Consider the following 15,036-nt stretch of genomic DNA (forward strand, 5'->3'; position numbering starts at 1 on the left):
ATTTTTTTTCCTGAAGAGTGAAACAGCATCCCTCCTTCTCAATTTAAGTAATGATCATCTATGCAGGTTTTATTGTATTAGAGCCCCACTCCAATCGATCCACATTTGCTAGATGCTGTCAGAATTGCTGACAGGTGCTTATTGCCCTCCAGGTCAGCTTGAAATCACCATGAGAAGGGACAGTCTGTAGCATCAGTCATCCCAGACTCCTGAATGACATCCCCCACACCCCCCATAAGGTGAGAAGAAAGAGGAAACCACATGCAAGAGCCTTGCAGGGATGGAGAAAGAGAGGAGCAAAATGACACCTCTGCTTCAGAACAATACAGTGACTAGGAAGTCAGGCTGTCACCTCAATTTGCTTGTCAAATGGTACACGCACTGCTAGACATACATTTACAGTGAAAGCTTTTAATTGTTTAGTTTCAGAAATGACCTGGAATGGGCCAAAGTTACTGAATGAATTATCTTAGCAGGTTATTTAAGAAACAACCCCAAACCCCCCCAAAATCAACCACACACATAGAGAAACAAAAAACAAAATGAACCCCCAAAAAAACTAGGAAAACTTGTTAAATGTCATATTAGCAAACAGTTTAATGTATTAAAATGACTCCAGTACACCTCTGTGCTTCTACAACAGACACGGCATTACACGTAACAGGTAAAACATGGTAACATTCTCAAGGAAGCAGTATCAGGCTCATTACCACAGAAACACGAGAGCAACACTACCTTACATCACCTCCCAGCCCAACTTTCTTCTGCATGGTGGTTCTGATATTTCTCTGTGGAGCAAGCAGTCAGCTGAATGCAAGTGTGTGGATACGCTTCCTAATCAAAGCTAGGTGAATAAAGCCCTATACTGTCCAAAAGAAGGCAGGTATGCCTCCAACATCAGTGTGAGTAGGAAGTAAATGTATTAACAAGCTTATGATCCCTGGGGGCCTGGGTAGCTGTGGCAGCATGGGAAGGGGAATTCTACATTTTCATCACCCTAAAAATGTGATACCTACAGGATGCATGTGGAAAGATTAAGTTTCTCATATCTTGAAAGATCCTGGCCCCACCTGAGTTATATGCTCAAGAATGACAAGACTTGTGCAAGTCTTTATAGAAGGAGAGTCTTAAAATACATCAGTGGTAACTCCAGGCCAGACCTTTCTTCTTTACTGGTTAACTTCACTGAAACTAACTCAACATGAAATTCTATCAACAAAAGAAACATGAGATATTAATAAGAATCAGAAGACACTGAAGGTGTAAATACAGTGCAAAAGTGTTAGTTTCAGTTTTTAACTGTTACAGCCTGATAATTTTATATTCTGTGCTTTATTTTCAGGGAAAAGCATAGTTCTTGTGTGTCATAATATACACATTTGCATATATACGTGTACATACACACTTGCTGCAGAATGCAAAGGCTTCCAGTGGCATATGATCTGTAGTACTGACTTCTCACATGCAGAGTTATTTTCATACAAAACCAAATTAGTTTTAGAGGTGCCGCCTCCCTCTGCATACTCGATGCATGCATTAATGCGTATTCACATGCATTACTGCCCTACCCACTCACTGATTTGTATTAACCAGATTTATTTACTTATTTTTAAATGTAAACTATCATTTACTTTTGACACCTAGCCCAAACACTCTGGTGACCACAGTACTCCTGGGTTTTACGGTAACTAATACATCAGTTGGCAGAACATTCTCCATAAAATGACTCAAGTTTTGTTTCTTTCATATTGCTTTACTTTTAAAAATCAGTTTGATGTACAATTTGCTGTTATTACACTTGAGATTTACTGAAATGCAGTAAACCACGAAAGCTCATTATTCAGAAGCACCTAGTCTTTCTTTGAATGGAATTAAATGGAAGCCATCGGCAACAACTGTTGTATGGAGCACTCGTCAGGTTAACATCAGCTAATATGAGATGAAACTGTTTTCTAAATAGCTAGAAAGACTTCACAAAACAAAATCATGTGCGATGTAGTCACTATCCTGCTGAGACAGCAGAAGGATGCAACAACAGAAGCGACTCTAGGGTCAGTTTCCATCCGCGTTATATGTAGCTTTGGTTCAGAAAGTTTTAAGTGTTGTAGAGCACCTGGTTTAGTGACAGACCACACGCATCTCACAGTGCTAACAGTAGAATGCTAATAAACTATAAACCGCCCGTTCAAAATATTAATAGCATTTAATAAAAAAATTTACAGAAACATTCCTTTTGACATATGTGCAGTATAAATGCAAGATCCTTGGCCACAAACTCAAATTATCTGCATCAGTCATGTGCTGGCATTAACAGTGCAAGTGCTGGGATTCAAGTATGTTTTTCCATATTTATGTTAAGCAACAGAGACTATGTGATGAAGTTTGGGGGATTTTCTGTTCACAAGGCCAGGATGTGAGAATGAAGTGAAACACTGCAGTAATCGAAATGTTCGATTTCCCCAAAATAGAACGCAGTCTAAATGAGGAAAACCACATTTCACAAGCAAAACAAACCAGCTTCACATACCATCAAGTTATTGCTTCAGCTAGATCAGCTGTACTAAAATACAGGACTACAAGTTGCAATCTGATCTCCACTCACATGAAGATGAAATCTACAGTGCAAGTCCTCCATGTGAAAGGATCAAATCACAAGACCAGAGTCCTGTTTCAGAGGACAGAATTTATTCATCACAAATTGGTCTACGATTTTATTTGTCAGTTTGGACTCTGTAGATCAGAGTCAAAAGTACATTGTTTCTGATATTTGTGTGTTTCTAAAGGTTACTACTTCATGCCAATTTAGACCTGCTCAACAACAGAATACAATATGAACCCTTGTTTCCGAAGAACTGCGGAAGTTATTGCTGAAATTTTTAGGGCCACAATTATTTCACCAAATCAAGTCTTCACTTTTAAAAAACAAATCTGACGTCCTATTGATTAAAAACAACACAAACCCAAACTTAATAGCTTTTTTCAATTAAATAATCTAAGATTTTACAAGATATTCACATTCAGGCAACTGTCTCCTGACTTTTATCTGGCTGAATGACAGACACCATAATAAAAACAAGAATGCTGCTCTCGCATTCTTTATGGCAGCAGTGATTAGTACAGTTTACCACTGCTCTAAGAGTGCAAGGTGTGCCTGCTGCCAACATTTCTCACAATCGTCTGCTACATGATCATTATTCTCAGATGTCTGTAACTGTTATTCTCATTAGAATTTTGGCATTTACGTTAACATTTGTGAAAAACTATGGCTTTATCCATGAAATACTTATCCTGCCTAAGCAATTTTTAACCGTTTATTTAAAACTGAATTGGAATTAATTTGTTTATGCCATAATCTGTGTTGCCACTAAACTGAAGAACTCAGGGTTAGCTACAGATCACCAATATGTGTATTTGTGCATCTGCTACAGTCTTTAAAAGTATAGTTAAAACATAACACATAGAACTTTATTCTTAATTTTAAGTCTAATTTAATAATTTACCTTATTTTTTGCAACGTGTTTAATTACTTGTATCCAAAGTGTCATGTGAGTATCACGGTAATTACAACAGGATTGGGACTGTAAGAAATCCACAAATGTATACGTAAGAAGGCACTTGTCTTCCAGTAGTTCAAGTCAGAGAAGGCCTTACCCAGAGAGTGGCACCTCACACTTCGAAGGATTAGCAAATGTCCCCAGGCTTTGACACAGTCTCAAAACCTGTCTTCGTGTCCCTGGACTAAGGTGCTATAGGTGGTCTATAATACCATGAAGCTCATGATGAATTCCAGTAGTCTTTGCCTGTTGCGCTGAGGTAGGAACGTAGTGCTTAGCTCCAAAATGGTGTCTCTTCTTTGTGTCGTCTGACTGAAAACCTAAAGCACAGCATGAATATATATAAGTATCACCATGTTAAAGGGATCTCCTTTCTTTTGTGATGAAAATTTTATGGTCTTTAATAAATTTGCCCTCATTTACAGAACTTTTTTTTTCCCTTTCTTGAAGGCTTACATGGTAATGCCATTAGATATGCATACACTCATATAATGGTTTGAATTGGAAAGGACCTGAAGATCATCCAGTTCCAATCTCTGTGTCATGGGGGGCTATTATATGATTAGAATTCACTCAACATTGAAGTATTTCAAGTGGTATGGAAGAATAGTCTTGAGAAAAAGTATGATAAACAGCCAACTCTTAACAGCAAGGGATAAACAAGCATTTAAAAGGCATCTGAATTCAAAGTGAAAGCACTTTGATAAAAAGAATTCAGATGCTATGCCGTGAATAGATGCTTAGCAGAAGCTATCTAGTTCCCCTTTTCCAACAGCAGAATGAATTAAAAATGATCAATTTGATATGTGCTTTCTTTACAGCTCTTACAGGAAGATACCTTTACTACAGGCTTTACTATAGTCTAACTATTGTTAGATTACTTACTACATTAGAATTAACGACAAAGATTTCAAAACCCTTATCTAGCAATACTCTATCCAAATGCTGATACTTCCAAAATTGAAATGCTAAATTCCATCTGGCATTCAGGAAGCCGTATTATTTAGTTGAAAGAAAACCCCTTCATTTGCAAAGTCACAGAATCATAGAACAGTTAGGGCTGGAAAGGACCTTAAAATCATCAAGTTCCAGCCCCCCCTGCCATGGGCAGGGACACCTCACACTAAACCATATCACCCAAGGCTCTGTCCAACCTGGACTTGAACACCGCTAGGGATGGGGCATTCACAGCCTCCTTGGGCAACCCATTCCAGTGCCTCACCACCCTCACAGTAAAGAACTTCTTCCTTAGATCCAATCTAAACTTCCCCTGTTTAAGTTTTAACCCATTGTCCTATCACTACAGTCCCTAATGAACAGTCCCTCTCCAGCATCCCTGTAGCCCCCGCTTCAGATACTGGGAGGCTGCTATGAGGTCTCCACGCAGCCTTCTCTTCTCCAGGCTGAACAGCCCCAACTTTCTCAGCCTGTCTTCATATGGGAGGTGCTCCAGTCCCCTGATCATCCTCGTGGCCCTCCTCTGGACTTGATCCAACAGTTCCATGTCCTTTTTATGTTGAGGACACCAGAACTGCACACAATACTCCACGTGAGGTCTCACGAGAGCAGAGGGGCAGGATCACCTCCTTCGACCTGCTGGTCACACTTCTTTTGATGCAGCCCAGGATACGGTTGCTTTCTGGGCTGCGAGAGCACACTGAAGCTGGCTCATGTTCATTTTCTCATCAACGAACACCCCCAAGTCCTTCTCCACAGGGCTGAAGGGGAGTCTAGCTAGGGGATTTAAAATTCAAAATGCTAGTAGTAAAGTGCAAAACTGATCCTTTATTTTAAAGAACACCTGTATCCTCATGGTGGACACTGTGGGTCTATTGGGATGGTTCCCCTGGAGTACTGAGCACTGCTAAGTCAAAATTCAGTTAATACTTTTTTAAGATTTAAGTACTCATCCAAAATGAAATGTAGGTGTTAATAAGCACACAGCATGCTCTCAGCCTTCCAACATAGTCACTGATGTCCAGTAAGGACATGGAGTAGAGCACAGGAATGTCATTTGCTCTGAATACAAATATCTAGTTACCCAGCCCTCATCTAGACAGGTTTTCTCAGTGGCAAGAAATGCCCTGTTCCACAATATGTGCTCTTCTCTTACAGCCATAAGCTTTAAGGAAAGCAAAGTGCTCAAAACCCACAATACATTTGCACGGATACATTCACAGATTTTGAACTACCATTAAACAGGTTCCATGAATAGTCAAAACTGTTCTCACTATTAAAATGAAACTTAACAGTTTCCAGCTCTTATCACTGCACACTTACCCCGATTTCCTTAAAGACTTTCAATGCATTTTTCACATGACTGTAGGTAGCACTCTCAGCTGCAAGAAAGAAAACCCAGATGTAAGCAAACTGCAGATGGATTTGGGATACCTTGTGATAGGAGGAACAGAATGAATCAAGTCCAGTTCCAAAAACAGTTTAACTTACCATACACAGCAACATTCTTCTCTGTCCTGCTTATTAAGTGCCTGTGTAACTTTTGAACATATTCAGACTCTAAAACAGGACCACTAAAATTGTGCACAAAGATGACAACAGAGCTGTATGCCTCCAGTAAAGGTCCCAACAACCTCTGCAGGAAAGTGATGTACTGCTGGTGCTCCTTAGACTGACTCACCTAAGAAAGAGCAACAAGAGCTTAAGTGACAGAGACCAGTGGAAACAAGAAACGCCCTGCAACACAGTACATGGCACAGCAGTAGCCAAAATAATTCTTAATACAAAAAGGAAGCACAACACAGAACATTAAGAAAGCCCAGCAGAAAACCAGTTTACCATGACAGGCAAAAGAGTCACTGCATGTCACAGATCAATGCCACTTTTTTCCTCCATCAGGGTATTAATAACTATTTTCCTAAGATAAAATTAAAGACATTGCACTGTTCTGCAGTCAGGAAAAGGGTTGCCATACATTCAGAGATGGATATGGATTTCTAAGTGTTAACAAGATATCCTCACAGTGTTTGTGTCAGCCCTGTGAGAAAACTTGTATTATGGCTAACATCAACACGATCAATCTATGAAGTGAAATTCAGGCTGAAAAGAAATACCAGCCAGACGTGCCCCTTTTAGAGTGCATGCAGTCAATAAAGAATAAAACATTCAGATCCTAAGACACTTAAACCTTTTTCAGTATTCATGACAGTAACCATTGTCTTTCCACCTCCTATGAGATTATTCTTCAGATATTTCCTCATGGGGAGGAGTGAAAGGTGTTTTACTGACTGTAGCAAAATGCAACACACACAGCGACCCAGTAATAAAAAATTATCATTACCCCTCCTGAGCTAGTAAAGTATTTTGTATCTCCCACAACAGCATTCAATGTTAGTAGCCCTAGGATCATATTACCTTCAGGTAGCAATCTCTCTGCTCTTCTCCAAAATCACTGTCTTCATCTTCCTCATCACTTCTCCAAGATAATGGCTCAGGGAGTTTTTTATTCCATTGGTGTTCTGTAAGACTGGGGCTAACGTCCTCCTGATCATCCTGCTTAAATTTGAAAGGCAAAGTGGTAAATAAGAACCCAAACCCAGGCAAACAATAGATTTTATAATCCCATACAAATTAGTTGATTTGCTAACCAGAATTTAATGACAGCAGGTGAGATCCAATTATAGACAGGGTTGAGACAAGCAGAAAGGAATGAGACATTTGGTGAAAAAGGCTGTTTTCTTTTATAGTTTGCCCATCACATAAAAAAGTGAAAGTGTTGATGAATCTTCCTACCAGAGACCATATAGTAGCACTTGTCAAAAAAGTGTTAGTAGCACTTGTCAAAAAAGTGTTTTCAGTTGCATTACAAAGAGTAAGGGAAGCCTTATTATCTATCATTCATCATTACTTGTTCTGCTCAAAGTAGTAGAACACAAAGATTTTTTTCAGAGGTCACCAGCACTATGCCATTGAAGAAAGACCCCTCACAGTTATTCCATTTAGAAACATGAATCAGGCAAGATTAAAACCAAACGGATAACAGACACCTCATAGATGTGATTACTGTCATATTAATGTCAGTGAAAAAGGCCTCTGCAGCTAATGAAGAATAACATCCTTCCAATCTTACATTCTGAATAAAGCAGAAGTGATAAAATAAGTTTAGAAAAAGACCAGAAATCAATAGGTGTTAGGAATATTTCTTAGTTTTTGAAGCAGACACTAGAATCACAGGAAAAGTGTTAAAAAACCCAGCAGGGCTCAATGAAACTCAATATAATGGGAAATTTATCAATGTGTTAAAGTCAGCAGCAAACTGAAATCACTGGAAGGGGCAGAAGCTAGTGACCTTTCTTAGAGAACAGGCTGTAAAACCCCCACAAACATTTCCAGCCTGTTCAAACTCATGAAAGAACCACTGCTTACAGTGTTTGCACTGATCATGCAAATTCTTAACATTTTAAAAGAGTAAGCAGATTCAGAGGTTTTCTAAGCATAAGAATGCACTGCTGAATGTACGTCCTTTTCAAGTGTTCAAATGTTGCACTGGTGACGTGTATCAGACAGCATACACAAGTACTTATATACTGCCTGACACCTATCTATATTCCAGTTGTAAAGCACCAGACTCACAACCAAAACTTACAGCAGAACCCTCAAAACAGGTTTCATGCTTGAGTAGACAGAGGTGCGTATCTACTACAGTCCACACCTATTTTCCTCATCTGGCCCCAGGTATGCAACATACAGGCTTCTTTCTAATTGTCTGATTAGCATTTATTTTTGGATGTCATTAGTTCAGATAAAAAGCAAGCACTAGTAACTCCAGAGAACATTTTATATCCAGTTGTATTAAGTAAATAGTACCTATGGTTACATATATTAAAAATGGAAGCATGTATCAAGAGGTATGCAGTAAGATTAAAGTGAAGCAGTGGCCACTGACAAGTATACAGAAGCATCTCTAGCCTCTGAAACTGAAGAGCTGCAAGAAAAAAGCAGCCAAATGCATAACTTCTTTTCCACATGCTCTTGCTACGTCCTCCCGGGCATCGAGGTTTGTTTACTGTGCACACAAAAAGCTGGGGAAGCAAAGTATTGCAAGTCAGCTGCCCCCTCTTCCCCAGGTTTTCTTTACACTGCACCTATGGCAGATTGCACCATACAGTCACTCCAGTACATCCCTGAAACTGCAAAATTGTGCTAGTAGAAGAGATGCACAATAACTTTGAGATCAATGCAAAGAATCGAATAAGGACAAAAAATCTGGACTACTGACTCCTGTAGAGTAGAAAGTAAATGCCTACATAACTATGCTACAGTCTGAAAGGGTTCCAATAATAAAATAAATCTCCATTTTACAAGACAGTGTAAAACATGTGTTTTCCTTGGTAGGTTTAATGGCATAATGAAATTACAGAGTCATTAATAGCATCACATGATGAATATACCCAAATGTCTGATGCTTACAGTGTAGGAATGAATAGTATCAGTCCTGAACCTATTAATACAAACTTTCAGCAGCAGCATGTATTTAGAACATGACTCACAATTAAGAAGCAAACTACTATGGCTAAAGTCAAGTACATAAAACAAAGGTCATTTAATATCTCTATCACTTTACCTCGGCCACCAGAAGAATGCCGTATTGAATGAGCCTTTCCACGGATTCGTGGCAAACTTGATAGATCAACTGGCAAGGCTGTGCAACATAAAAGAAATGCACTGAAAAAATCATATCCATTATAACTGTTACAGTAACACCAGCTCCCTGGTCTGTATGAATGTTTTAGATACAGCACTTATTCCTTTCAAACCAGTTATTGAAGATTCACCATAATCCCAATGCACCACTCTTATGTTTAACCTGACAGACATTAAAGAAATTATAGTGAAATAGGATATTTGAAACTTGTCCAGTTTTCTTAAGAAATGCATTATTAAGCTGGTAAAAAAGCACATAAATATTCCCCCATTTTAATCACCTCTAACCAAATTTTAGTTAAACAATTCTGGAATAAAATAATTGTAAAACTAAAATCATTGGCGCTTACACCAGTGATTTACTTAGAAAAGGAAAAAATTCCTTATGTATTTTGGAACTCTGAATAAAAATAAGATAAAAAAGTAACAAAAAAAAACAAAACCACCCCCTCAAAACAAAACCACAACCTCTTTTACACTGTTCATAATGATGCAGAAAATATTTCTAAGTTAAAATCACCATCTCTGAAAGCAGAAGGATAAGATCACTGAAGAGCCCCACCATATCAGCTACATTATTGCAGAGGCAAAAATACTAAATTTGGCTTATGCTTCGTTTACAAAGGCAAAAGTCAGAAATATGTGTACAAGCTTAAGCACAAATACAAGAATCCCCAGAATTCTAAGTAATTATACCCATAAATAAATAAATAAATAAATCTAGCACTTAAAACTGCAAGTCTCCAAAGTGTAAGGATACAGAGCGCCTGAGAACTGAGACAGGATCAGCTACCTTCAGTGTTTTGGAACAAACCAAGCAAAACCAAAGTCAGGCCATGTTTAAAGTTGCCACTAAGTGCTAGGTGTGGCACTCTGTGACTTGCACTCCTATGCAAACTAAGAGTATCTGCAGAATCTGGAGCCTTAGTTCCCAGCATTATTTCAATCATCCATGCAAACCCTTATAAGCTGGGTACTCTCAGAAAGCTGTATTTGTTTAAGTAAAAAAATGTAAACAGTTTAAGCAGAATGCACACATAGTTGTCATGGTCTAATGACATAACACAAAATCTGGTGGGAGGCATTAAGAAGCCCAACCTCAAGTTGTGCGAAGCTGAGACAGAGTGAGCAGCTTTTCTCTCACGAAAAGCCCAAAGCACAGTAGAAATGCCGCAGGCTCACCCCAGCATCACCCACTTCAGGACTTACATGAGCAGCAGGTGTGCACTCAGTATGAACCCCTGAAGTAAGATCAAACAATGTTGTCACTACCTAGTTTCTTTGACAGGAGTTTGGCAAGCTAATTCACGTGTTATCTCAGGCCAGACACCTTTTGGATGAACTCTCCTGATGAGCCACATTCATTCAAATGTTCAGAGATTTTGAGACAAATGGAATAATGCTATCTTGTCAAATTACATTCGGCCTCTTGCTACTCACTACCATCAGACTGTCCTTAAAGCGAATGTATCAGAACTGTGACACTTGAAAAAAGCATCAATTCATTTTAAAATAATATATGCAGTTACAACCAGAACAAAAATTTAAAACGTGGGCAATTAATGCAATTACTTACCAAAGATACAGTAAATTCATTAGAAAGCAAGTAACACAAGCTGGCAGCTTTTCGGACCAGGTGTTCTTGACTAATCAAACTGGGAGAAGCACCATTGGTACCATTTCTGTACCTCCTGCTCTGAACCGCATGAAGACTGCAGGCTACAGCAGAAACAAACATATGCAAAGCTTGTTTTTCCAAAGAGCTTTATAGCAAAGGAAACAAAACTTTTGGTTGTCTATTTCTGGCCTAAAAGCAGTCAAACATTATACATGCTACTGAAGAATGAAGACACCACTGTTTTGTTCATGTAAAAGCATAGATTTTGCTATGTTCGTTCAAACTCTGATAGTGCATTGCCTATGGCTGTGACCAATACACAAATACTTCCAAGGAAGATTAAGGATGATCACAAAAATGAGTGGAAACATTCCACAAACAAAAGTGTTGAAGGAAAGAGGGAAGAAATATATAAAAGTAAATTACACGAAAAACTGACGAGGTTTTTTGTGCAAATACTTTGACTTCATGGGTTACAAGAAAGCCTTTCCTTGGTAAACCCCGAAACATACCAATAATGGCCTCTTTAATGAATACATGAAGTACTCCATTGCTGTAGAAGTTGAGTTCAAAGACAGCAGGTATCGTTGTGCTGGGAGTGATGAAGAACTCATTGTTTCGGCTTGTGTTTGTGATATTTACACAGTTCCCCAGCAAGTGGATGGCATGCATGACAACATCATCTGAGTTCCCTGAAAATCCCAAGTCAAAGTCACGGGCTAAGACCTCCTCCTTCATAGAGAAGAAATCTTCTACCAACCTGGAAAGATCAGTTCCCTAGGAAGAAAAACAGAGTCACACAGTTAAACAATTTTTCTGCACAGATGGTTACCTGTAAACCACAGAACCACATATATAGCAAACACATACAATACATTAACTGTCAATAAGCCAAATCACAACAGTCACAAGAGCAAAAATTTTCATGGAGATTTTGCACATAGCCCCACAGGTTTTGAACAACACGCAATTTTATTTTAAAGCCATGCAGCTATTTGGGAACGCAATGGTTTTTTGTCTGCATTTTGGTTTATTTCACAACCTCCTGAGACCAGAGCTGTTCTTCAAGAACTTGTTAGAGCTACCTTATTTCTGTACCTATGCTAAAATATTAATGATCAATTATCTAGGAATGTTGTAAATAAAGGAATTGTTCAACTGGCTGGAGACACCAGGAAAACCTTTTAGTCAAGATGGCTTCAGATCACGCAATAAAATGTTTCTTTGGTCCCATTATTTCAGGAAATTGGAAAGATTAGACTGATGGGAAAGTCAACACTGTCCTTGACAAGCAAGACTACACATCTGAGCAGTATTTTTCAATTCGTTCTCAATTTATGTGCAATGAAAGCTTCAGATTAGAAAGAGAAGGAATTTCACAAAAAAAAAAGCAAAACACGCTTGTAGGAGGAAAAACTATTTCACCCAAGCCCCATGCACAAGGTTTCAGTTAAACATTAGCATCCTTCTGCCACTGTGATATAATATTCTAGTACTGAAGAACAGCCAAACTAATCTGAAAGTTAACAGAAGAGGTTCTAGCATATTCAGTGGTGAACATATTTGAGATGTAAAATACAATCTTAATATAATGAACCAAACCCATGTTCTCTTCAAAAGAAAAGCCTAACTACATTTCAAACTACAAAATCTATTTCCACGAGTGTTACCACCCCGTCAATAATGGCTTAGTTTCAAGCATCCACTAACAACTAAATATTAGCACTCACAACTACCTGAAATCTAATTTAATTTAAATGCATCTTTCTTCTTAGTATCATACAATAGTAAAATACATGCTTTGTTTTTTATTAACAAGGCCAAAGTAATGTCTGGCTATTTAAGCAGCATGGAGGCCTTACCTGCCTGTGTCTGTACAGCAGCAAACAGGCAACAATGTGGGTAGACATCACAGCACAGGACTTGTTAGCAGCTAGAGGCAAACAAGATACACTTGTTAAGCACCTGTGAAGTTTAGAATATTGTAACAAGAGCAAGAGCACTCATTTTTTAAGAAATCAATACAAATAATAGCAATATTGGCACAGAATTGCACATTCCAAATTAAATACAAGGTGTGTTTTGTCTATATGTTAACAGTATTAATCAAATTAATTTGAACTAAGAAGGCTGAGTAAAGCTTAGAAGTTTACTAACTACTGTTCTGTATGGATCTCTTTTACCACAAATCACAGACCTGACTGAAAAACACACCACATAACCTGTAAGACCTGGCATCATTGGTCCACACAGCTAGACGAGTTTATGCGAGTTTCATCTTAAATAATGCCATTGAGACACTACAATAACTTCTTAAAAGTGATAAGACATCAGTGTATCAAGACAACAATGAAACACTTCAGAGTACAGTAAGTTCAGTATACTAGTCCAAGGAATACAAAAGTTAACAAAACAGATCAACAGAGCATTTGAAGTCATGAAATGATCGACTGAATGGAGGGAACTGGGAGGTACAACATTACCAAACAGCCAGTTAGTCCATGCAATCAGCAAAACAAAACAGGTAGCTGATAGTGATACTATAACACTTACTGAACAAAATATGCTCAGCCAAGTTGGATATTAGTTCTCTTCTGAAGGGTTCACTGGTGATATCCCTGGAGTTGGGCAGCGAGGCCTCTGCACCTTCATCCACAGTATCATTAGGTCTGAATACATAATAAAAATTCACATTATGACATTTAGACAACAGTACATGAAGCAAACCTGCCCAAAAGGCAATTTCCAGCCTAGCCTCCCTACAAACTAGAAATGGTCTTTTTTATGGACCTACAACTTCGTAAAGATAAATGACTGATTTTGTCTCTACCAGGACCATACAGGTTTGTACAAGTCCAGCAAACAGCTGAACCAAAATGTTTACCCATGTAACAAATGCAGATCTAGCCTCTGTGCACAATTTTGCAGCTCTGGAGATGACAATCACCTCCTTGAGCAAGGGGTACTCAGTCCCAAGTTCTACATGCTTTGAAATTACACCAAAACCCACCTGAAATGTTTTTGAGGTTTCAAAACAAATCCTTAGTTTTTCATTTAGGGTGTTATTTTCCCAAAGTTACTAAAAAAAAACTTAAAATGAAACCTACAGAGTTCACTAAAATTAAAACAAGAAAAAAGCCTCCTTGAGCTTATTTAAACAGAGCTATTGAGAAAGAATGAAACTCAAAGTGCAGTTACAATTACCCAAGTCCTCAATTTTTTCTATCCACAATGGGGAGTTCAAGCACCACTTGGAACGTAATGTAAAGAACTAAAATAACAAGCACACTTCAACCTGCCTTCCCTCTTCCCAACCCCCAGAAAATCTGTACCTTGATGGAAGTATAGCTGGTAACAAAGCTTGTTCCAAAGAAAGAGGCGCAGGCACAGGTTTTTGGCTTTGGCTGTTTACGTATTCCTGTGAAGAGAAGACTTGTTGGGTTTTTTTTGGTACTTTTCTCACCTTATTCTGGCATTGAACTGATAATGTTATTATATGAAACAGGCAATTACTAAACAAAAATAAAATAAAAGCAAGTGCAATTCAAAATAGCTTACATTAAAAAAGTAGTAATTAGGTCACAGAAATAAAAATTTTTCAAGTTTATTCACTTTTGACTTTATACTATGAAAAGGCAGACTTTCCACAGCAAGAAATCTGTACTTCATAAAAAACACTGCAACAAAAAGAATACATAAACCCTGTCAGTACCACGCTGGGAACAACTCCTTTGAGACTAGCTTCTCCATGATTAAATTAATAAGAACTGCCTTCATTAACATGAGAGAGAGCAAAGTAATATCCTTTCAGAGGCGACATGGAGACTGTAATTATTGCTTGCTGCTTTCCTCAAATACCAGGGTAGGGAACTTCTCCATAGGTAAACACTAGCACAGATACTCTATTTGTAAGACCCCTTACAGTGCCACAAGCTAAAGCACCCAGGAAGCAAGGAAGGTACCACATGCTTAGAATTCTTGAATCCCTAACTTGTCAAAAGCCAAACACCTCTCCTTACAGGTTAGCATTTACATTACTCTGTTTTCAGGACACTGTGTTCTTGCAGTTTCTATAAAGACTGGAAAACTAGAGAGCCACTTAACCTGCTGGTCAGGAAAACTTCCTTCCCAGGAAAGCTGCTTAAAAGACTTTCACAGCCAGCTCACACTTCTAAGCCTGTGCTCGCAGAACTGTAGATGCCC

The 15,036-nt window shown here is 38.4% G+C and overlaps 1 protein-coding gene across 3 annotated transcripts in view; it reads right to left on the bottom strand.

Annotated features, from left to right (window-relative positions):
• Positions 1 to 2,184: 2,184 nt before the first annotated feature.
• Positions 2,185 to 15,036, bottom strand: part of GPAM (glycerol-3-phosphate acyltransferase, mitochondrial) — a 48,908-nt gene continuing 36,056 nt past the window's right edge. For 2 of the 3 annotated variants that reach the window (XM_034062160.1, XM_034062159.1), the window contains exons 12-21: positions 14,166 to 14,251; positions 13,387 to 13,502; positions 12,696 to 12,766; positions 11,346 to 11,610; positions 10,792 to 10,934; positions 9,136 to 9,213; positions 6,927 to 7,067; positions 6,003 to 6,192; positions 5,835 to 5,893; positions 2,185 to 3,874 (exon numbers count right to left, since the gene is read on the bottom strand). In XM_034062160.1, the coding sequence (XP_033918051.1) occupies positions 3,758 to 3,874; positions 5,835 to 5,893; positions 6,003 to 6,192; positions 6,927 to 7,067; positions 9,136 to 9,213; positions 10,792 to 10,934; positions 11,346 to 11,610; positions 12,696 to 12,766; positions 13,387 to 13,502; positions 14,166 to 14,251 (1,266 nt within the window). In that variant the 3' untranslated portion in view covers positions 2,185 to 3,757. The remainder of the gene's footprint in view (positions 3,875 to 5,834; positions 5,894 to 6,002; positions 6,193 to 6,926; positions 7,068 to 9,135; positions 9,214 to 10,791; positions 10,935 to 11,345; positions 11,611 to 12,695; positions 12,767 to 13,386; positions 13,503 to 14,165; positions 14,252 to 15,036) is intronic. The other variant, XM_034062161.1, reaches the window with a different exon arrangement.

Source organism: Melopsittacus undulatus, chromosome 4 (assembly GCF_012275295.1).
Source record: "Melopsittacus undulatus isolate bMelUnd1 chromosome 4, bMelUnd1.mat.Z, whole genome shotgun sequence".
In the NCBI taxonomy this organism is placed as follows: Eukaryota; Metazoa; Chordata; class Aves; order Psittaciformes; family Psittaculidae; genus Melopsittacus; species Melopsittacus undulatus.